The sequence below is a fragment of the Podarcis raffonei genome, chromosome Z (assembly GCF_027172205.1).
Source record: "Podarcis raffonei isolate rPodRaf1 chromosome Z, rPodRaf1.pri, whole genome shotgun sequence".
NCBI lineage: Eukaryota > Metazoa > Chordata > Lepidosauria > Squamata > Lacertidae > Podarcis > Podarcis raffonei.
Genome location: NC_070621.1, coordinates 33,406,675 through 33,429,825, shown reverse-complemented (window position 1 = coordinate 33,429,825; position 23,151 = coordinate 33,406,675). Strand labels below are relative to the sequence as shown.

At 42.3% G+C, this 23,151-nt stretch overlaps 2 protein-coding genes across 6 annotated transcripts in view; one reads left to right on the top strand and one right to left on the bottom strand.

Annotated features, from left to right (window-relative positions):
• Positions 1–15,979, bottom strand: part of ENOX2 (ecto-NOX disulfide-thiol exchanger 2) — a 41,269-nt gene extending 25,290 nt beyond the window's left edge. Inside the window, exons 1-3 of one of the 5 annotated variants that reach the window (XM_053373220.1) lie at positions 15,764–15,823; positions 13,600–13,673; positions 2,371–2,487 (exon numbers count right to left, since the gene is read on the bottom strand). In XM_053373220.1, the coding sequence (XP_053229195.1) occupies positions 2,371–2,487; positions 13,600–13,633 (151 nt within the window). In that variant the 5' untranslated portion in view covers positions 13,634–13,673; positions 15,764–15,823. Of the gene's footprint in view, positions 1–2,370; positions 2,488–10,641; positions 10,764–13,599; positions 13,674–15,582; positions 15,690–15,763 lie in introns of those variants that run through there. The other 4 variants (XR_008328412.1, XM_053373219.1, XM_053373222.1 and 1 more) reach the window with 4 other exon arrangements.
• Positions 15,980–18,088: 2,109 nt separating this feature from the next.
• On the top strand, positions 18,089–19,147 carry GPR119 (G protein-coupled receptor 119). Its single transcript, XM_053374884.1, has one exon. It carries the CDS (start codon positions 18,158–18,160, stop codon positions 19,145–19,147), a length of 990 nt encoding a protein of 329 aa, XP_053230859.1. The 5' UTR covers positions 18,089–18,157.
• The last annotated feature ends 4,004 nt before the right edge of the window (positions 19,148–23,151 follow it).

The following is a 23,151-nucleotide window of genomic DNA, read 5'->3' as shown; positions in this document are numbered from 1 at the left end:
ATCTGGAGGGCCACTGGTTCCCCATCCAATGCTCTGTTGGGGTGGGCGCTCATGAAGAGTAAGGAAGTTTTCTGCTTCATGCAGTATCATTTTAGCACAATCATCAACCCTGATGTGTAGTCTGGGGCTCTAATTTCCTTTTGGATGGCTTTGCTATTTTCAGCAGGTTCCATATCACAAATCCCCAAAATAAGAACAATCCCACATTTTTGCATGCAACTGATGCAGGTTAAATGGTATTGCTATGAGTTTGTGGGTGCCAGGCCTCTCTAATCCCTGGATTCAGCAAGTGTTAAAAGCTAATCAATCCAAGCTAGCTTTCTGTGAGTTGATAGCCTGGGTGATGAGCCATTAAGAGGGATTAAGGACTCTGTGGGAGATGGCAAATGAGCCCCTCCCTCCACTCACAGATAGTGAGAAGGACAAAAGTTAGAGTTGAGAGTGAGCAGTGATGTGTCCGAGAAGCAAAATAGCAAGCAGAGTGACCGAGAGCCATGATGGATCTCTGCTTGAATCCAGTGCTGCAGCTATGGAAGAAACAATGCCCATTCGGGGTATTAATAGTGTGAACCCCTGCATAGCAGGCTCAGGTTGTACATATGTGTAAATAAACCATATATCCTAAAGACTCAGCTGTGCTTCATTCCCAAAAGGAAACATGAACCCTGGGTAAGTGCCTGGAACCCCTGGAATCTCACACCACTTGGAAGTTAGGGGTGTGTGCAACTGTATCTATATTGGGCTAATGAAAATTGGTAAAGGAACATATAAGCTATTGAGTTTCACAGAGCTGTTCATCCAACACAAGGAGTTACCTAGCTTGTGAAATTTTGTGAAATTCAAGTCGTATTTCTTTATCAACCTGCCTTGGCTCAATTAAATATATGCTTTTCCTTAGCTTGTGTTTCACATACTTTGGGATCATCATGGCAATGTCCATGTTTCATTCCAATTTTTTATGGCAGTGAGGGTGTCTTCTAAGTAAGGATAAGAAGTACTTTGTTTTTGCTACTGCATATCAACCAGACCAACAAACATAAACCCCCAATTCAGATTCATCCTGACTCAAGCACGTACACAGCTGTGACTCGCTGACTTCTGGCTATCAAGTGACAAGTAACAGAAATCCCAGAACTCAGGATCCCTGGCATGGAATGAGCTAGAATAACAGGACATTTTTCCATTCTAAAAGTGAGCCTCCGCTCGCTTAGGTTCTCTCATGCAGCCCCACAACTAAAATTATAAACAGAATTTAAAACATTAGATTTTAAAAGCCAATTAAATCATCCAACACAATGCGGTAGATAAAAACAGCAACCATTAAAATTACAGACCAACAATCTTATTCAGTTAAAAGCTGCAAAAAACAATTGTGTGTTTTAAGGCCTGCTTATATATAAACAGACTGAGTATAAGACAAACATCCTGGGGGAGTAAGTTCCACAGTGATGGGGCCACCAGTAAAAAGGCCCCGTTTCCCCCCACTTCCAACCTGATGAATCTTAAAGGCAGACCTACAAACAGGACTTCTATGGCCAATATCAGGGTTGGGCAGGTTCATGTAAAATATAGGTAGCCCTTCAGATATCCTGGTCCCAAACCATTTAGGTTTTAAAAAGTAACCGCCAACACTATATCTGGGCCTGAAAACTCACTGGTAATGAAAGTGGCAAGTGTAGAATTGGGGTTATATGCTCTAGTCATCTGGCCCCCCAAAGCAACTGGGGAATGCATTCTGTACCAGCTGAAACTTTTGAACAGTGTTTGAGGACAGCCCCACATACAGCATGTTAAAGTAGGATAATTGGGATGCAATCAGGGCATGGACTACTGTGGTCAGCTCCACTTTCTCCAGATAGAGTAACATCTTATGTATCAGTTATTTATGGGAACAGATTCCATCAGCAACTTCCTAGAAAACAGCAAGTCCAGGAGCATCCCTCAGACTCTGTGCCTGGTCCTTCAGGTGGAGTGCAACCTCATCAAACTCTGAGCACACACTATGGTCCAGGGCACCATGTTTCCTACCCGCAGTGCCTCTGTCTTATCCAGATTAAGCTTCAGCTTGTTTGCCCTCATCCATCCTAGAACCCCTAAAACTAGAAGGTGGAAACGATGAACAGAGTTGTACATCATCCACAAACTGATGACGCTTTAGCCCAGACTTCCAAACTATTTCTCCCAGCAGCTTCATGTACATGTTAACAATAAGGCAAGACAGGAGAGACAGAAGTGGTCATGGAGAGGAAAGAACTTTCCCAGTACCATCTTCTGGGTCTGTCCTGTTGTGTTCTTGTATCCCCCATTCATAGTTAAGACATCCCCCAGGCACAAACACAGATTGCTACACCACATGCACACATGGCCTACCTGTAGGCAAATTTATCCTCTTCCGTTTCTGGCTTGCCTCGCCTCCATTTTCAGCAGGGCTGCTATTGAATGGCAGAGGTTTGCTATTGCCAGGGTCAAAGGGCAGGTGGTTTAGTCCTGAGAGAGATGGAAAAGGGAAGAATTTGTTAAGAATAGCATTTGATACCTTCTAATTTGTGTGTCGAGACCCCACAGCCACCCCCTCGTTGGAAATAACTCACACAAGGACACAGATATTAGGTTTATGTTATTGGGCAAATTTTGCCCACAACTTTATTGAATTACAGAATGTGAGCGGTATTGGTTTAGGCATTGATTGAACCTGACTATATCTGACTCCTGCCCATTTTGCAAGAAGTCCAGTTAGAGTAAGCCACCGGTAGGGGGAGCCCTGTTGATGCGAACCAACTCAAGCTCCCCCTGGTGTTCCCGTCGGGGTCGTGTCAAGGCCCTAGCCCCAGCCGGGCTTCAGACTAGATCAACACCCCCGGATTCCTTTAACGGAATACCCTAAAGCATGGAGGGGCAGGTGGTGGCCACACCTCCCCTCCCCCACACAAGGTCAAACAATGCCTAACCGCAACCCTAACAAAGTTGTGATGATTGCTACGAGGTAGGCGAAAACCAAGTGGCCAGTGCCAATTTGCCAAGTGGGAAAATTCCCACCAGGCCCCTCAGACAACCAAGGCAACCAACCAAAGTCCATAGCAAGGCCATTGCCTAGCCTGCAAAATAGGGAGGGAGGGCGGGTGATTGAGGAAGCGAGCCAAAGAGAAAGTCCTCTGGCTCGCTCCTTAGTTTAAATGGCCCCGGCCACGCCCCCACGGCCAGTGGATTGGCTGGTCGGGCTCTGACGTGGCCGGGATCCCCCAGGCAATGGGGGACAAAGTCCCCCGCCCCCGGTGGGGAGTGGGTGGCCACGCGGTCCACCACAACTCCTCCGCACTGGGAAGTGGAGCAGATTTCCAAACAAATCCTCAATACTCAAGTGCAAGCCAAATGTTTTCACAACACAGCCTCAGAGAGAGAAAAGCCTGAAGTAATACAAGAAAATACTGCACTATTCACCTACTGATGCACTGCTAGGAAAAGAGGTTGGCAATTGGCAGCCCACGGAACAAGCACTGTCCAAAGGGGATGCAGGCCCTCCCCACACAACTGCCAACCCTCTTCTCACTGCTTAGGGGAAGCAGACAATTTGCATACTTCTTTATGGATCTAAATTAGTCCCATAACTATAAAAGCTATTCTACCTACTTTTTAGTCAAGTATTTCTATATACCATTGAGGGCAAGAGCTGCAGGTATTTTTATAATTTGAAAGGCATTTGATAAAAGGATGACTATTTATACAGTACTTAGATTATTCTCTGCTGTACAGGGACTAGTAGTTTAAAAAATGAATAAATTTTAAAAAACAAACAAACAAACAGGAACTTAATAATTGATGGCCACTGATGCTGCTGGTGCTGAATACCTTCCATAGAAATCTGAAGTCCAGCTTTGTGTGGTGGTACTAGGAAATGAGGGGGGGAAACGAGAGAGACACAAGCTTTAGAAATTTGTTTGCAATTAACCTTGGCACCTAGCACAATTGGTTATGACAACAAATACAGGACACAAGTGGTAAGACTGTCTAGCATTGAAACACCTCAAAAGCAAGAGGAAAGCTTAACTGAACAGAACATCTTGACTAAGTTCTCACCAATATAGCTTATCACATAAGAAGAACCTGGAGAAGTGAAAGGGTCCTTTTGTAGCAAAGAGGGAATGAGCTGTTGTGAAGGAATTATCCTGGCATGTTGTGTATCAAGCAGACTTGCCTCTTGAGGACAGAACTTTATTTGATGATGCTAGGTGTTAAACCCTATGCTAATCCCAAAGCCCTGGTGAGAGTAACGGCAACAAGTCTCAGCCATCACTGGGATGGTTGGAGAGTCTTGGGGCACTTCAGAACGATAAACATTTACTGCTAGAGCATTCACTACATAGTCAGGTTTACATTTCCTGCACCTGGAACCAAGGCTGCAATAGTGACAGTCTTCTCTCTTGCCAGAATGCTGGGACAGACATGTCGGAAAACTCTGAACGGAGATGTTTAAAGTAAATGTATAGACTTCAGTTCTGCATACACCAGGGCCACACAATTTGCAACCTACCAAACACAGACTCATTGCACACAGACATGCTGTTACAACACCTCTCAATTTTATTTTATTTCATTTATTTCATTTACTGTACTGGCCTGAATATAAGCCTGACTTTCCCCCCAAATTCCGACCGTGAAAAGTTAAAGCACGGCATAATTCACGACCTTACAAAAACTGGCTTTTATGATATCACTGCTGAAACAGACATATCTAAGCCAAAGCAATCTTCTAAGAGCTTGAGAATACTTCCCAGCCTAACTCCATGAGGAGCAAGAGGAGCTAAACAAAGATCCTCTTTTTCAGCCACCTTTCTAGAGATGTTTGAGGAAATTATTATTTCTTTGCTATGAACTAATTTGATCTGTACTTCTCAAAGCTGCAAATCAGAATATAACTATCCTTTGGGATTTGCACATATTTACATTTTGCAAGGTATTTTTAAAGCAAAAACTTTATCAAAACATGTTTTAAATTGCATTGTTTTGAGATACATATATTCAGAAATGTGATCCTCCCTCCCACAGCACTGCTTTTAAATGGGGCAGACCAGAAATATGAATGAACACATACAAAAGTGACAGGGAACCAAAACAGTCAAATCTGCCCGATCCTATAGCTCCCTTACAGAGATGGTCCCAATATGGTCCTTTTGTAAATTAATTATTTATATAGCACCATCTACCTGCCTGCCACTTTGCAGAGGATAATGACAGGCCCAGCGTAGTTTACGATCTATAACTTAACATGGGAAATAAAGCGAGGAAGGTGGGGTTAAAGAGGGGATAAGTGGACTACGCAGAATTAGACAAGCTAACAGGAAGGATCCGAGACCGGTGGGACCAGAGGTTTACCGAGGACTGGACTAAATTTACTGAGTATTTGAAAAGTATTTGTGATGATCAGATTACGTTTGTAGGACTACAAGAAGTTCTGTGAGGAGTAATTTAAGAAATATTGTAAAAATGGAAAGGGAGAAATGATTTGTTAGAAAAGGTAAAGGCAATATTAAGTTAATAATTGCGAGAGAAATAATCAAGACGGAAGGCTATCAGAGATGCTGAAGGAAGTCCAAACAAGGACATATGTATAATAATTTGTGTGGTATGTCTTAAAAAATTTTGTATGCTAAAAATTAATAAAAAATATTATTAAAAAAAGAGGGGATAAGTGTGTGCTCATCTGAGTTACACACACAAAAGTTTAACTTCAGTAGGAGTAGGGATTAAAGAGTTAATTAAGCATCCAAAAACAGCAATAGGTAATCCCTTGCAAGTTCATGTGGTGACAGAGAATCTTTGTGCTGCTATTACAACATCAACAAACCAAAACCAAACATTGAAGCACTTGCCTGTGACTGTCGTAGGACAAAATAGCAAGTGAAATGAAAGAATGAGCAGATTCAGTACAATTTGCCTTAATCACCATAACCTGATTTTGGGAACTCTGACATGGCTCATTAGGATACGTTTGTAGTTGGAGGAGTTCACAGCGAAGCCGAAGCTTTGGGAACCATCTGTTCCAAGTTATTTAGTAGTCCACACTTTCCAAGAAGCAAATGAAAAGAATGCAAAGCGCCTGGAATATGACTGAAGGACTTGGAACCCCTAATCCAAGACACAAGTGCATTCTTGAAACACTGCAGCTAATTTTAAAGGAATTGTGAAGGCACCAGCAATTGAGAATACCATCCGCAAGCTGCTTGGTTACAATGTTGTTATTGCCATGTGCCCAAGGGTGCGGTCTGCAGAAATGCACAAAGAAAATAGCACCAAGGGGCTTATGCAGCTGATCAGTACAAAGTTTACCCTATACAGTGGTACCTGGGGTTACAGATGCTTCAGGTTACAGACTCCGCTAACCCAGAAATAGTACCTCGGGTTAAGAACTTTGCTTCAGGATGAGAACAGAAATCGCGTGGCGGTGGTGCAGCAGCAGCGGAAGGCCCCATTAGCTAAAGTGGTGCTTCAGGTTAAGAACAGTTTCAGGTTAAGAACGGACCTCCGAAACGAATTAAGTATGTAACCAGAGGTACCACTGTACATAGATACACCACAAACTTACATTGATTTTATGCCACCTCAAGTGTCCTGGTTTTTCTCAAAAGAATTCCTGGAACTGTAGTTTATAAGGGTGCTAAGTACTCTCTCTCAGAGATCTCGAACACCTAAGGAAGTACAACCCCCAGCGTTTCTTAGTTACATAGAATGCCTATTAAACCACTTTAATTCTATGGTATAAAGATGTACATAGTCTGCAAAACACTCTTGCAAGTTTCAATTCAAAACAGGGCTGCATCACTTATTCCCCTGGATGTTCACTTGGTATTAAGTCTCACTGAGTTTAATGGGGCTTGCTCCTCTAGGTGTTAAAGCTACAATTTCCATTCCACCCTGTTTTCAATACAATCAATGCAGTTTCCATTCTGCCGCAGCTCAGTTTCCACGAAATACTGCGCTGTTTGACTCACGGTCTGCTATTTCACGTAACTTACATAATCAATGACAAAATTATTTCCACACCAATCAATTCAATATAAAAGTGTAAAAACAATGTAAAAAAATACTATGTATTGGTTGAAACAAACAATTTGCAGGAGAATAAAGATTGTACTTGCTGGATTGATTTCTCTTCTGGACCTTGGATAGAAATAGTGGCAATTTCCACTCCCACTAAAATTCTCTGATGTTCCAACCTGCTCCTGAATAAGCATGCATAGGATTTGCAGCCACCGTTTATTTAAAACATATTGACAAAAAAGTGTGACTGGTTATTTGGAAAGCAAATTAAAATAAAATAAACTGCATCTAAACTGCTCACCAGAGATGAGGGGGTTGCACTGGCACAACCCAAGACCTACCTACTGCAAACACACTCAGCCCAGGAGACATTGGATTTCAATTGTGCTGTTAGGATGGTGACAGCTCAAATTCATAAGGAATAACTTGCCAAACTGCTAAATACAGTGGTACCTCAGGTTACATACGCTTCAGGTTAAATACACTTCAGGTTAAATACACTTCAGGTTACAGACTCTAGAAATAGTGCTTCAGGTTAAGCACTTTGCTTCAGGATGAGAACAGAAATCGTGCTCCGGCAGCGAGGCGGCAACAGGAGGCCCCATTAGCTAAAGTGGTGCTTCAGGTTAAGAACAGTTTCAGGTTAAGAACGGACCTCCAGAACGAATTAAGTACTTAACCTGAGGTACCACTGTATGGCCCTCATCATGAATAGGGCAGGAATTATCTATGCTGCTACTCTAGCTTCCTCACGCCCATTGTTTTAAAACAGGGGTCAGCAAACTTTTCCCACTGTCCCTCAGACCTTGTGGGGGAGCCAGACTATATTTTTGGGGGGTGGGGGGATGATGCAAGAGCACCACGAGCCCCCTTACCTGTGTCTTGCGAGCGACAGGGGCTGGTGGTGGTGGCGGGGAAATGATGAGCGGCACACAAAAGGGCTCCGGAGAGGGGCTGCTTAAAATGGTGGCCGCTTGAGCGCTGCTGCTGCTGCTGGCACCAGCAAAACCCAGCCTTCTTGCTCCTCTAGGCAGGGCAGGAAGAAGCCAGGAGGAGGGAGGAGGAGGAGGCGCCACCATGTGAGAGGGAGGGAAAGAACGTGCGCACCTGCGATCCACGTGGTGATTCCCGGACCATCTGCGGGCCGGATCCAGAAGGCAATTGGGCCTGATTGGCTTGCGGCCCTTAGTTTGCCTACCCATGTTTTAAAAGCTACAGTTTTTAAAGCTACAGAAGAATGGACTTTCATAGAAACTGAAACAGACTACTTTAAAGCAAGTCTGCAAAAACAATTGCCAACTTCTTAGTTGCAAATTCAGCTAAATCTAAAGATTAAATCTAAAGGCTTACAACAGCAATACAATTACACACTGTGCCATCTGTAGTCCCACATATTTCAAAGGAAAAATGTGGAAAAAACCCCAAAGGAAACAAAACACATACATTGCCTAAAAACATTTAAAAACATTATTCCATATTTACGTACTTATAGATAACCTGTTTGGGGAAGCTAAAACAGACCCCAAAAATGCAGTTGGCCACATTTGAATTAGAAATTAATTAAAACAGCAGCATATGATCTTTTTAGGACCAGGTGAAAGGAGAAATAAATAGATACCTTGTGAGTTTCATGGAATTCTCCATCAAGCAGGGTGTAAAATAAAAAAGGGGGAGGGAGATTAATGAAATTGGAGATTATAACTTGTGTATCTACTAAAAGCAAATTCAACAGAGACCGAAGTGGAAAGTAGTATGTACAACTACACTGTATTACTTTCCAATCTGACTTCTATTTGAGACGTTTTGTTTCACACATAGAAAAAGTGACAGCATTAGGTGGTAAAAGGTAGACTTCCTCCTTTTCTATAATTGCTTGACAATAAATTTGGTATACTCAAAGAATACAAAGGTGCCCTGAGCAGCAATAGAATCAGTTTCAAATATCTGTTGTTCTTTAACATTTTCAGTGGGAAGCAATTGTTGTTTCTCCATCCCAGTATACTTTGATTTAATATATTTTGCTCTTGGCACAATCTTAAGAGCTTCCTTAATTAGTACAGTATCTTAAGGACCCAACTATTTGTGACCTCAGCTGCACAGTTCTGCCCTTAAATGCTGGTGCACACTCCCCCAGCTGTGAACACCAAAGACCCGAACCATATTGGAACTCTAGTGTAATGTAGCCTTTAAGCCTAGTATAGTTGTAGGTTTTAACCCAAGTCCCCCATTGCAATTCAGATCTGAATTGGGGGTGGGGGGGTTCCGCAACTCCAATTTATGTGGGAGGTGGGGTGGAACTGCACTCAACAGCAAACTCTGCAATTGCAGTCATGTATAATTTGGCTCTTACCATGCCTTCTATCAGCAACATTTTTCTCTTTTTTTAAAAAAAATACACATCTTGCCTGATGAATAGCTGTGAAACCTAACAGATAGCTCACTTTCTGTGACTTTCAAGTGGTCTAAATAAACGTATTATGCTACTGCTTCTATCTGAACCTGCTACTGCTACTAATGACATGCTTCACTGACCTCTACCACTGTACGATGAAGATGACTATTGTAAAGGCTAATAGCTAAGTCAACTTTGCCTTCCAAAACGTTCATGTAGCAGGGAGACACCTTGACCTATAAAATCTAAAAACACTGCAGGAATGCTGTGCCACAGGCTTCCTTTGTCAGATGCATGCTGCACATACAGAAGAGACTGACTATGATAACTACACAATGAAACTCATAAAGCATGCTTTGGAAGTATAAGCAGCTGCAAAAGGGGGGAAAGAATGGAGTCAGCTTTCATACTTTTGGCCAAGATAAGCTAATTTTAATCTTTAATATTCACCAGTCACAAAGTGCTTACCTATCAACAGTGGCGGCAATCTGCATAAAGAACAGAGCTTGATTTCCGGTTTGAGGTAATCTCAATTACGTTTTGGATATAAATGTTATTAATTTTTCCCATTACACTGAAACTTGAGATTCAGAGATGACCTATTTTCCTATAGTCCCCTTGCACCTAGGAGTGGCTTGCTTCTGTTTCAAGCCACAGCTAGACGTCAAGAAGCCACTGCCCATCTGGTTAAATACTGCCTGTTTCAACATTTATTATAAAAAACATATTCAAAGACACAATTCCAAATCCTTCCCATAACACATTTCAAGCCACACAGAAACAGATTTAGAAAATTAAAGTCTAGAAAAAAATTGAGATAAAAAAATTAAAATCCCGAAAGCTCTTCTGAACCTCCCCTCCCAAACAGAGAGCCTTTGATGATTCCAAGGCAGATTGGGAAGGCTAAAAGCTGGGGAAACAGCATTAAAAGGCTATCAAGAGCACCAGATTGACCAGATACACTGTGGATTTAACTCCAACTATTCCATATTTAAACTGTGCTCTTGCTGAATCCATATAATCCAAAAGATCCGGGAGCTCAGATTCAGTGTTATACTTGGCTGCAGGCACTCTGGCTAGAGCACCGGTCTCACTTGACTGTTGGTGTCTGTAGACTTTACTCTCCACCTCCCCATCGCAAACTAAGACTGCTAGTGGCAAACATATTGGAGTCGAAAATATTGAATCTCATTACACCAGAATGCAAACCGTACCTGTGAAATGCACAAAAAACATGATGGTGCTTCGCAAAGAGTGCTCTTCAGTCTCAGCGTGTTTTATCTTGCTACCCACACTACCGCACCATCATATAAACACAAACTAGTAACACAGTTCAGCCTGCGTGTGACGCATGTGCTGTGCTGGACCCTGCAAACAAACCAAGTGCCAGCAGCCAGCGTAACAAGAGGAGAGCTTAACGTCAATAAAGCTACACAGCAGGCAATTGGAAACGCTGGGATGCTAAAGAGGAAAGGCATGGAACTCTTTTTTTAAAATGAATTGCTGCCCACTACTGCATCTGTCCCCATCAGTTACCAATCAGTGACTCTGTAAGAGACTAAATCCTGAACATTATGGGGAGATGGCCAGAGAGCAGGTGGCGAAGTAATTAACAGCATGCTCATCTGTGAATCTGCAAAGGATTTCAGTACTAGGATCACTGAGAAGCGGCATGCAATTGGCAAGCCTCAATCTTGCTGGCTGCCTGCCCTGTGAGTGGTTATCTTTGCCATAACTTAACCCTCAAGAGAAACTAGTACTTCTTCTTAAGAATTGATACTAAAAAACCTTTTTAACTTCCCAACATGCTTATTTTATAACCATAACTTTGAAACAGAAAAAAGGTGAGGGGAAACCAAGATCAGCAGATAACCATACAGCCTTGTATTTTAAAAACTCACCTAGTAGCCCTAGGTAATCAGGAGTTCCATGAAGGTGAGCGAATAGGATGGCAGAGGAAGGAAGCGTTACTCTGCCCCTTCTCCCACAATGCTGTTGATAGAAGGCACTTTTTTTACTATCCTACAAAGAAGCTAGTAGCCTGCATTTCTACCTGGCTGTGGAGGAGGAGGAGCCTTCCCTTCATTTTCAACCAGCATAGAGACACAGGCTACTATTCTCTTAGGTAAAGGGAAAGGGACTCTTGACCATTAGGTCCAGTCACGGATGACTCTGGGGTTGCGGCGCTCATCTCGCTTTATTGGCCGAGGGAGCCGGCGTACAGCTTCCTGGTCATGTGGCCAGCATGACTAAGCAGCTTCTGGTGAACCAGAGCAGCGCACGGAAACGTTTACCCTCCCGCCGGAGTGGTACCTATTTATCTACTTGCACTTTGACATGCTTTTGAACTCCTAGGTTGGCAGAAACTGGGACCGAGCAACAGGAGCTCACCCCGTCATGGGGATTCGAACCACCGACCTGCGTCCCAGTACTATTCTCTTAGCAGGCTGTTAATTTTTGTAGGCTTATTTACAAGGCTAAACATAAATACAGTATGGCGAATATTCCAGAGAATAAATATTGCTGCAAAGCTACACTCTGGGTGGTAGGAAATTCTGTGGCAACTGCTACAAGGGGTCCTTCCTACAAAAGATATTCATGCATTACCTGTTCTTTGGCCATGCAAGATAAAAAAACCAAACAGGTTTATTGTATGTGTGTCAAGTAGCATTTATTTCTCTCTCTCTCTCTCTCTCTCTCTCTCTCACACACACACACACACACACATATAATCATGTCAATGCACATATAGACTGAGATAAAAAAATCTTCACATAAAAGATTTGCTGAAAGGTTTTCCCTTAGGTGCCAAAAAGACAACAAAAATTTCACCTGTCTGATATGCAGTGGAAGAAAGATCCAAATGGAATCTGCCATAACTCCCAAGGCCCAGTTCCTACAAAGTATGAAATGGGCCTCCTGATAAGATGGCATATTCAGTGAGCAGTTGGGTATACAGTGATACCTCGGGTTAAGTACTTAAATCGTTCCGGAGGTCTGTTCTTAACCTGAAACTGCTCTTAACCTGAATCACCACTTTGGCTAATGGGGCCTCCTGCTGCTGCCGCCGCACAATTTCTCTTCTCATCTTGAAGCAAAGTTCTTAACCCAAGGTACTATTTCTGGGTTAGTGGAGTCTGTAACCTGAAGCGTATGTAACCCTGAAGTGTATGTAACTTGAGGTACCACTGTAGTAGCAACCCTAGTTTACTGTCTCCTTGGCCTGACACCAAGTGCACACACCCTCACAGCCAGCTCTAAGCCAGAGTGGTTTCCTGGAAATGGAAGTCATGTGGACCACAGCAATTCCCCTGTGCCTGCAGCTTGTGCTTATGCTGCACCAAGTATCCAGGTGGGCACAGCTGTGCCAAAGCAACTCCTCCCAGCCTGCGCAGCCAGGTCTCAGTAATACAAACCAGATCAGCACCCTCATCCACAATCAAATCATAGACTGTCTGATTATTCCGTTTCAGATCATCCTAAAAATGTTTTATTGATAAGTGGCACAGGTATATATAAATCTGAGGGGGAAACCATTACAGTCACAGAAAAGAATGTCTGTTGTTCCATAGGATGATGTGCAATACCTCATAAGAACATAAGAAGAACCGCTGGATCAGGCCAATGGTCCATCGAGTCTGGCATTCTGGGCTTAACAGTTGCCTGTGGGAAACCAGCAAGCCGTTTGAGAAGTATTGCTGCCTCCAACTGTGAAAGCTATCACATGGCATTTCTTTCATCTTCCAATGAAAGAAACCAGTGTGGACAAGGCAACAGGGCAGTTACTATGGTATCAAATTTCTACATGAGAAGCAATTTAATGTAGAGGCTCATGTGCAATAAACATTCACTTCGGCTTTCACACACAACCTCGGTATGCACATTAAGTGTCCATAGATTAATATGGGGGGGGGTGAGTAACCAAGTAATCACCTATTGGAAAATAAGCACCTCTTTTTCTGATTTAAAAAATAAACAAGCACACTGATTGTCTTAATCAAACACTGAACGTTACACAAAAGATTTCGCCCACTTTTTATGCTGGGCAGAATACTGAATATGTGGTTTATACAGAGTACCCCAAAATATAACGTATATATCTAATTAACATATTGTTGCATGCCACCCCAATCTCTGAGCAGTGCAAGATTCCAGGGGTTCCAAGAACTTACCCATGTTTTGGTTTCCTTTCCTTTTAATTTGCATACCGCCTTTCTATATTACTATACACATGGCAGTTTACAAGCTGAAGAAACAACAAAATAGACAGCAAAGATCACCCACCTAGTAACAATCCGACATGTTCAGAGGGACAGCAGAGACTACTGTATTTATGATATACGGTTTATTTGCACATACAGGAAACTCGCATCTTATGCAAGGGTTAGATGTCAGGGGTCCACATGTGAACACAAAAGTGCCAGGAACCCCTGAAACTGCTTCTCACGCAAGTTGGAGGGCTGCTTACTGGGCTCTGAAAAGTTTGTTGGAACTCCTTCAATCTTCTGAGAGGCCGGTAATCCAGATGCCTCAGTTACTGGGCTTTGTGCAGGAGGTGCAAAGGATGCTGCCACAGCCGTCATGCTGTTTGCCCAAAGCCGAGTAAGCAAGGTGTCAAGCTTTGGGTATGTGGCACTAAGGCTCTGGCAATATCCCAGAACCCTCAAGCTGCCTTCTCAAAGCTGAATAACAGAGGCGCCAGGCTTTGGGAAGGAGCCATGAGGGTTGTAAGATGCTCCCAGAGACCTTGTGCCTTCTTTCCAAAGCCCAGGAAGCAAGGAATACCTGCTGGGTGCATAGGTGGAGTTGGGAAAAATAAATAGACAGCAGGGAATAGTGGATTTTCCCTGTTCTCCATTTATATATTCTCTCTACCCTCATCAAAGCTGCAATCACACAAGTTAAAGCAGTGTGGGATGAGAATTACCTGTATACACAACCTGAGCCTAAGATGGAGGGGCTCACAGCATTAACACCCCAGTCTTACTTCTCCCATAGTCACAACCTTGGATTCAAACAGAAATCAAGCTTCTGCCTGCATCTAGTGCAGCTCTCAGCTCACACAACTCTGTGGTTTGGGACTTTCTGACTACTAGCTAGGTATTTCCTTTGTTATACTAAGGACAGTACAAAGGGCCATTAATTCACCAATAAGCTTGCCTGGTTAGTTGAGCAATGGGATCCTCCATTAGATTTTAACCCCTGCTGGATCCAGGACCCCAGGAATCAGAACGGACTCAGGCTTCATGAAGACTAACCCCCAAACTTACAACAGTGTTATACATTTATTATTATTATTTTTGTTAATGATTGCAAAAAAAAAAAAATACACAATACAAATACAATTCTGGACAAATCATTGGGAATTATTATAAACATTTATATACAGCTTATTCAAGAAGCTCAAGGCAGCAAAGATGGCTCTATAAGAAAATCTTTTCTGTGTCGGTTCCTTGCCTTTTGAATGCCCTCCCAAAGACAGATGACCTGGAAATCTCATTACTGTACTGTTCTATTATTTGAGGGCAGGCAAAAATAATTATGTTCACAAAACTGCTAATGCCAGCATTACAGGCAAAAAACCCATTTCTATTTCTATATTCACAGAGCTGCTGAGGCTAGCATTTTCTACTTAGAGCAGTTTGATTTCACCCTCTGCCTGAATAAGCAGTTGCTGCTTTAGCTGTTGCTTTAAATCACTGTACTGTTATTACAATTCGCTTAAATAATAAATTCTAATTATTATAAATATTTATTATTATCATTACATTTCACTTTTTTTTGTTTCTCACTTCTCTACTAGCCACCCTGAGAAAAATACTATTTATGTTGAAGGTGCAGGATGCGAATGGCAGGTCACAGCCAACCTTAGCCCTACACAGAGAAGACCAATTGAGATGAATAGGCATGGGCTAACTTAGTTCCGTTATTCTATTCAGAGGCGGGCTTAACTGGATCGATCCAACCAACCAAATCATTCATACTCACAACAACCCTGTGAGGTAGGCTAGGCTAAGAAAGCACGGCTGGCTCTTCATGAGTGGGTCCGGGGATCTGAAATGAGGTTCTAGATTCAGAACTCTAACCACTACACCACCTCACCCAGGTGATTAAAAAGGCAAATATCGGGTCCAAACAGGGGGCAGCTGCTGCACCTGGTAAATAGGGCCAATGGGCAAAAACCGGGGAGCTGCCCTCTTTGAGAGCGCAGGCCGCTGCCGGTTCCCATGACAACGGTGGTGAGGCAACCCCGCTCCATCCACCCTCCCATCCGATCCCGGCAGGACAGGAAGCAGCGCCCTGCCCCGCCCCGCCCCGTTGCCCAGCAACGCCCACCTGCTGGTCCCGCAGTCCTCCGACGCCGATATTCCCGAAACATCCTTTCACCAGGAGGGCCCCGCCGTTGCGATCGCTTCGCAAACCCCGCCTGCGAGCTGCCTTGCACGCCGTCTTGTTGATTGGCGGTCTCTAGGGGCGTGGCTTGAATACCCGAGAGCATGATGAGCAACCGTAGATTCGTGTGCACCGCGCAGAAGGCTGGAGTGGGGGGGGGGACCGGGGGGCGGGATTTGCCGGATTTTAAAAAGGGGAAGTGTGGGGGTTAAAGAGGGAAATCGCTTCCGCCTGCTCTGATTGGCTGCTCGAGTCCACCGTGCTGTGAAGGCTTCTGGGTAATGTAGTCTCAGGGACTCCGCAGGGTTCTGAAGAGATAAGGCTGATCTGACAGCTTGTGTGCATGAGTATGAGGCAGAAAGTGGCACAGATCAGATGAGGTTTGTGCCTGTCTTTGCTTCAGCTTTATATACCCCTCATTATCCCCCAGCACTCAATTGAAGTACGGTTGCGATTTTTAAAAAAATCGGTTTTATTGTTTTATCTTTTTGTAAACCGCTTTGAGGTTTTTTAAAACAATCAAGCAAACAGTGTATAAAGTTTATGAAATAAATAAATAATGCGATTAACTATATGTTATTGTTTTGAAGAACAAATAAAACACTATAAAGGGAGGTTGGAGTGTGTGCAATGCATCTTTGATTTTCATTCATGGGAATGCTATTCTCATACTGACATCCAAAGTATGGAAGAAGCACAATAAATGATTTCATTGCTGCTAAGGGAGCACAGAAGACTTCTGGAGAACTCAAAAGCTCATGCGATATTTATTCACTTATTTATTATTATCCTAACAAATATTTCTGTTAGCACTTAATATACAAAATCCCTAAGTGCTCTGTATAGAAACAATATAATTATTGTGAACCAAACTTTGTAACCAAAAATGCAGAGAAATACATCAGTAAAAACACAATCCCTCGATAAAACATTCAATTAAATATAAATAATAAAACAGCAGCATCATGAATCTTAAGAGCAAAGGAAAGCCTGCCTAAATAGTAGGATCCTCAGAAAGTATATAAAACTTGCCACTCTTTCTTCCTCACAGACAGCACACTGAAGGTTGTTCCAATAACAACAAAGAACTGAAGATACTGCAAAAATTTAGGGTCCATCAGTTTACATCTCCACCCTGCAACATTCTCAGAGATGATCTGGAGAGTACCATACAGACAGGAGTAGGCCTAGTCCGTCATGTTATTTAACTAAGTGGTCGGAAACAGTTAAATAAGACATGTTCACGGTTTTTCTCCCTATTCTTTTTAACTTAACCCCAATACCCATCTCTGGCTTCCTTTATAGGGTCAGTTCCAAGAATCTTATTTGATTTCAAACTCTCAAAAGAACTTCATTTCTGCTTTCTTTGAAGATGTGGCCATTTCCTTTTAGAATTCTATTGTTTCTGCAAGGGGTTAGTGGGTACTATAAGATGTCCCAAGTGGAATATTATTAAAGAACGACAATGGGGAATATCTTCATGGCCCCCCCCCACCCGACAGTTGCTGTAAAATTCTAATGTCCTCATCAAAATTCACAGGGGACTTTTACTCTAAAGTTAATGGCTTCCTTCTGATATTTTGCAACATTTTAGTTGTCTCTCCACCAGCCAACCACAGCTCACTCCGGGACAAATAGAAATGAGAAGACTCTTAACTGATACAAATCAGCTTCAAGCGTTATACAAACCTGCTTAATGTTTGACTGTATCATTTACGTTGTCTGTACATGAAATGTTTATTAGTGTGGGGTACAAAGTGGTTGTTACAAGTATTTTCAGAAATGGAAAAAATAAAAGTCACAACTGTTTAAAGTGGTATGATATTGCCATGATTAGCTTACCATGCATGGCTACTCAAGGAAATGTACAAGTAGAAAAAGAGTTTTCTGTCAAAAAAACGTAGGAATGCAAGGAATACAATACAATACAAACACAAACTGATGGCTTCATCACAAAGGCATGCCATTTTGAGAGTACTGTGGAACCTAGAGACACACTATCAGAGGTAAATAGAGAATGTGGCCTTTGCTTGTTCAGCAAAGTTGCAGGAAGCATTTCCCCTCTCCTCTCTCAGGTTGTCTGGAAACTGGGGGAGGGACTAGACCTAGCACCTGGACAGGTATTGCCAGTATGAACTTTGCAAGGCTAGTGAGCTGAAGGTGGCAGAAGGCGCTAGGCTCTCAGGAAACGGCAAGACACTCATTCAACGCATCATATCCTGGTTTTGAATTTTTTTCCAAATAAGTTCTGCAAGCAAGGTGGTTTCCCTAAGAAGCAGCTTGGGTTGCTTGTACTGACAGCAGAGCTCCTTTCTTCTGGTAAAGAAAAAAACTGCCATGGGAAATGTTGGGTTTGGGGTATTACTTGCGATCCTGGCCTCCCTCATCCTAGTGATGAATGCTCTGGTGGTTGTCGCACTGGTACGGCTGATCTCGAAAGGGGGCTGCCTTGGGCTGTGCTTTGTTTTAAATCTGGCTGTTGCTGACTTCTTGGTTGGATTTACCATCACAAGTCTGATCACAGAGGAGCTGTCCAGCTCTGAGTACCAGACGCCCCGAAAGCACTGCCTCCTGAGAATGGCCTGCATCACCTGCCCCTCAGCTGCCTCCATCTTCACTGTTATTCTGGTCACCTTTGACAGGTACTTGGCTGTTAAGCACCCTTTCCAATACTTTAAAATCATGCGGAGCCCAGTTGTTGGGGCTTGCATCACAGGGCTCTGGCTCTTAGCCTGCTTGGTTGGCTTCCTCCCTGTGATGGCTCACAGCTTCCAGGCAGACGGCTACACAGGGCTCTGCACCTTCTTCAGAGTCTTCCAGCCCACCTACATGCTCACTTTCTTCTGCGTGGCTTTCTTCCCAGCTTTCTTTGTTTTCATCTACTTCCACTGCCACCTGCTGAAGATCGCCTCCCTCCACGCCCAGCAGATTCGAGAACGGGAACACATTGGACTGGAGGCAGCCTGCCGAGTCCCTCAGCCCTCCAGCGACACAAAGGCTTTGCGCACCATCACCATCCTGGTGGGGTGTTTTGTGCTCTCCTGGTCACCCTTCTTTGTCGGGAGCATCGTGCAGGTTGCATGCCAGCACTGTTCCCTGCAGCGCCTCCTAGAGAAGTACCTCTGGGTGATGGGCTTATGCAACTCTTTGGCCAACCCCTTGGTCTATGCCTATTGGCAGAAGGAAGTGCGCCTTCAAATCTATCAAATGTGCTTGTGCATGCGAAGCAGGGTCTTTCCCTTGTTTCGTGCTGACAGCCGTCCTCCTATTCCTAGCAGGGTTGTGGCTTCAGTGCCTGCCATCTCGCTAGCTCAGCTTGAGGAGTGATCGGTAAGAAAAGGTCCTGTGGGGAGTGCTGTTTCTTGGATGTGTTCTTTGACACACATGGTGCCTTTCACCTGGAGAAGCAGGGGCAAAACTAGGCTTTATTCACCTGGGTCAAAGACCCAGTTTGGGACATGCATTCATGCATATTTGCATACACACAGAGAGAGAGAGAGAGAGAGAGGCTGGCAGCCTCAATGGCGCCCCTCTGGAAGCTTCACCCAGGGCAAAAATCCCGGCTAGCTCCCATGTAGCTACAGCTTTCTCTGGGAGAAATGCTTGCATTGTGTGAGACTGCTAGCAAAAATGTAATTTCACACTTCCTTCCTCCAGGGCAACTTTTACTGGGCAAGTTACCTTTGGAGATGAGAGCGTAAGAATCAATTTATAGTGTCTCTGTGGAATCTGTTGCTTTGAAAGATGTTCAGGTTGAGCCGGCAGTGCAAAGTGCAGAGGCAAGTACACACTGATATTTTTTGAATATGCCAATGAGCCAGGAAAGCTATTGGCATGGCAATTAAGCGAAGATGGCATTAAAAACACTGTTAATAAATTTAAAGAAAAGACAATTGATTACAGACCTATATTGGATCGGACAAGAGAAAAGAGAAGAAATGGAAAGTTATATAAGACAAAGTAAATTACAAAAAATTCAAACAGGAAAATTAATTACATTAAATGCACCAGTAAATTTTTCTGAGGTCTCTGAAGCAATTAATAATGCTAAAATAGTGAAATCACCAGGACTGGACCGCCTTAGGCCAAATATTATAAGAAGTTACAGAAGCTGGTAATTAACCCATTACTGAATGGAATTCTGGAAAAGGGGAAGGTACCAGAAACGTGGGAAGAGGCCTACATAACTTTAGTGCCTAAACAAGAGATAGACTTGACATTGGTTACACATTATAGACCAATTTCATTATTGAACAATGATTATAAACTGTTTGCAAATATAATGGTAAACAGAATTAAAGCAATACTATTAGAAATAGTACACCAGGACCAGGCAGGATTCCTTCCAGATCGACAGATGAAGGACAATATTAGGAATATTATGATGTAATAGAATACCCGGAAGTAAGAAATGAAAAGCAAGCAGCATTGATGTTTATTGATGAGGAAAAAGCATTTGAGGAAATGAATTTTGGAGAGAAATTTAGGAAAGGAATAGAAGCAATATATTCAGAACAAAATGCCAGATTAATTGTAAACAATGTGATAACAGAGAAATGTAAGATACAGAAAGGGACAAGACAAGGCTGTCCCTTGTCACATTTGTTTGTTTGTTTGTTTGTTTGTTTGTTTGACATTAGAGGTCCTGGTGAGAAATATTAGGGCAGATGAAACTATCAGAGGTATAACAGTTGGAAATAAAGCATATAAACTGAAGGCGTATGCTGAAGATATTGTAATAACAGTGGAGGATCTGAAAAATTCTCTTCTGAAAGTCCTAGAGAAAATTCATGAATTTGGACAGGTGGCTGGCTTTAAGTTGAACAAAAATAAAACTAAGTTGATAGTGGAAAATGTATCAGGAAAAGATAAAAAAGAGATTCAGCAGGACTTAGAAATAGAAATTTACAAAAAGGTTAAATATCTGGGAATATGGTTAACAACTATGAAAAGGTATGGAAAGAAATAAAAAAGAATTTAGAGATTTGGAGACGGATGAATTTGTCACTTTTGGGAAGAATATCGGTGATTAAAATGAACTTATTGCCAAAAATGTTATTTCTGTTTCAGTCGGTCCCGGTGATAAGCAATATGAGATGCTTCAAAGAATGGCAGAAAGATATTATGAGATTTATCTGGAAAGGGAAGAGACTGAGAATAAAATATAAACCTCTTACAGATCTTAAAGATAGAGGAGGTTTCGCCCTACCAGATTTAAAGATATATTATGAATCATCCTATATCTGTTGGATTTGGGACTGGATTAAATTAGAAAATACGGATCTTTTAGATTTGGAAGGACATGACAATAGATTTGGTTGGCATGCGTACTAAAGCCAAAGTGCACAAAGAATTCCAGAACCACATAATAAGAAATGCAATTTTTAAAGTATGGGAGAGATATAAGGATTTATTAGAACAAAAGACACCATGGTGGATCTCACCGACAGAAGTAATATCAGTAAAAAAAAGGTTAACATGAGGACTAAATGACCAATGTACAGAGAGCTGTTAAAAGAAGTGGATAATCAATTAGTTGAAAGATTTTGAGGAAATCAGGGAGAAAGTAACAGATTGGTTACAATACTTTCAACTAAATGAAACTTTTAAAAATGATAAAAAGAAAGGATTTAGTTACATCATATCAAGATTTCAAAGAGAAATAGTGGAGGATAATATAAAATTGCTGTAAAAAATGTATAATTTGCTGTTGGAATGGGAAACTAAAGATGAAGAGGTTGAGTGTGTATTTATAAAGTGGGCAAAGGATATGGGACATAATATACAAATGAATGAGTGGGAAAAACTTTGGAAGGTGGATCTCAAATTTACTAGATGTAGCACACTTAAGGAGAACTCTATGAAAAGGATGTATCGGTGGTATATAACACCAGTAAAACTTGCTAAGATGTATAAAACAAGTTCTAGTAAGTGTTGGAAATGCAAAGAAAAAGAGGGTACATTCTGTCATATGTGCTGGGAATGTAAGGTTATTAAAAGCCACTGGGAAATGATATATAATGAATTGAAGAGAACATTTAAGCTAACTTAAAAAAGAAAAAGAAAAACAGAAGCTTCTTTATTAGGTGTAATAGGAACAGAAATTCCCAAAGAACAGAAGAAACTATTCATGTACGCCACAACAGCAGCCCGGATCCTGTTAGCCCAAAGATGGAAAGAAGAACAGTTGCCAACAATAGAAGAATGACAAATAAAACTTATGGAATATGCAGAAATGGCAAAGCTGACGGCAAAACTCAGAGACTCTGACAATTAGAAGTTTAAAAAAGAATGGGGGGAAAGTATTGTGTATTTGCAGAAATATTGTAAACAAGTTGGTACATTGACAGGGTTCGATTAAGCACTTGTAAGCAGTAAGGAACTAGAAAATGATAAGGAGTAACAGTTGGATTAAAATGATAACAAAATGCAGAGAATGATGTAAGATGCAAAGAACCAGTAGAAGGGGGTGGAAGGAAGCCTTGAGGTTTAAATAACCTCAAAAGAAGACTTGCAAAATAGCAGGATTACTTATTAGAAGTTCAAATATTAGATTGTGGTTTGATTTTTGTATCCTTTTATTGTTTACTATCTGTGAAAATTAATAAAAAAAATTTACCAAAAAAAGTGATGCCAGTACTAGCCTTTAATTTCAAATCACCTGTCCTCAGCCCATAGATACTTGGGTCTCTAGCTGTTTTTGGACTTCAGTTCCCATCATCCCTGACCACTGGTCCTGCTAGCTAGGGATGAAAGGATCTGTCACCCCAAAACAGCTGGAGACCCAAGTGTGGGAAACACTGATCTAAGGTCACACCCACACATTTATAGTACAGTACTTTCACAATCGTGGCTTCCCCTTAAGAAACCTGAGAACTGTAGTTTGCCCCCCACAGAACTACAATCCTCAGCACCTTTAACAAAATAGCTCCCAATATTTGGAGGCGGCGGGGAGCCATGTGCTTTAAATGTATTATGTGGTTGTGTCAATTTTTGGTGACCTTCTGGCAGCAGGCAAAGGCAGGGTACAAAGGCAAACAAACAAGCAAACAAAGAAAACAAGAGACCTCCTCTTGCCCAGGATGTGCATCTTTAGCACCTTTCTCAGCTATCCTGCACTTTGTCCTACGTGCCATTCAGGATGTGTGGTCATGTTAGGAGGGGTGGACAGCCTTCACTAATGTATCTTATCTCCCCCAATTGCCACTTGCGTCAAAGCAAAGTGGTTGATTTATTTCAGACTTCCTCCCTCCGTTATAAACAGGCTGGGTATGAAATAGAAAGCCTTATGCTTCAATGCTTCCAAACAACACTGCATTTCCACTCTGCTG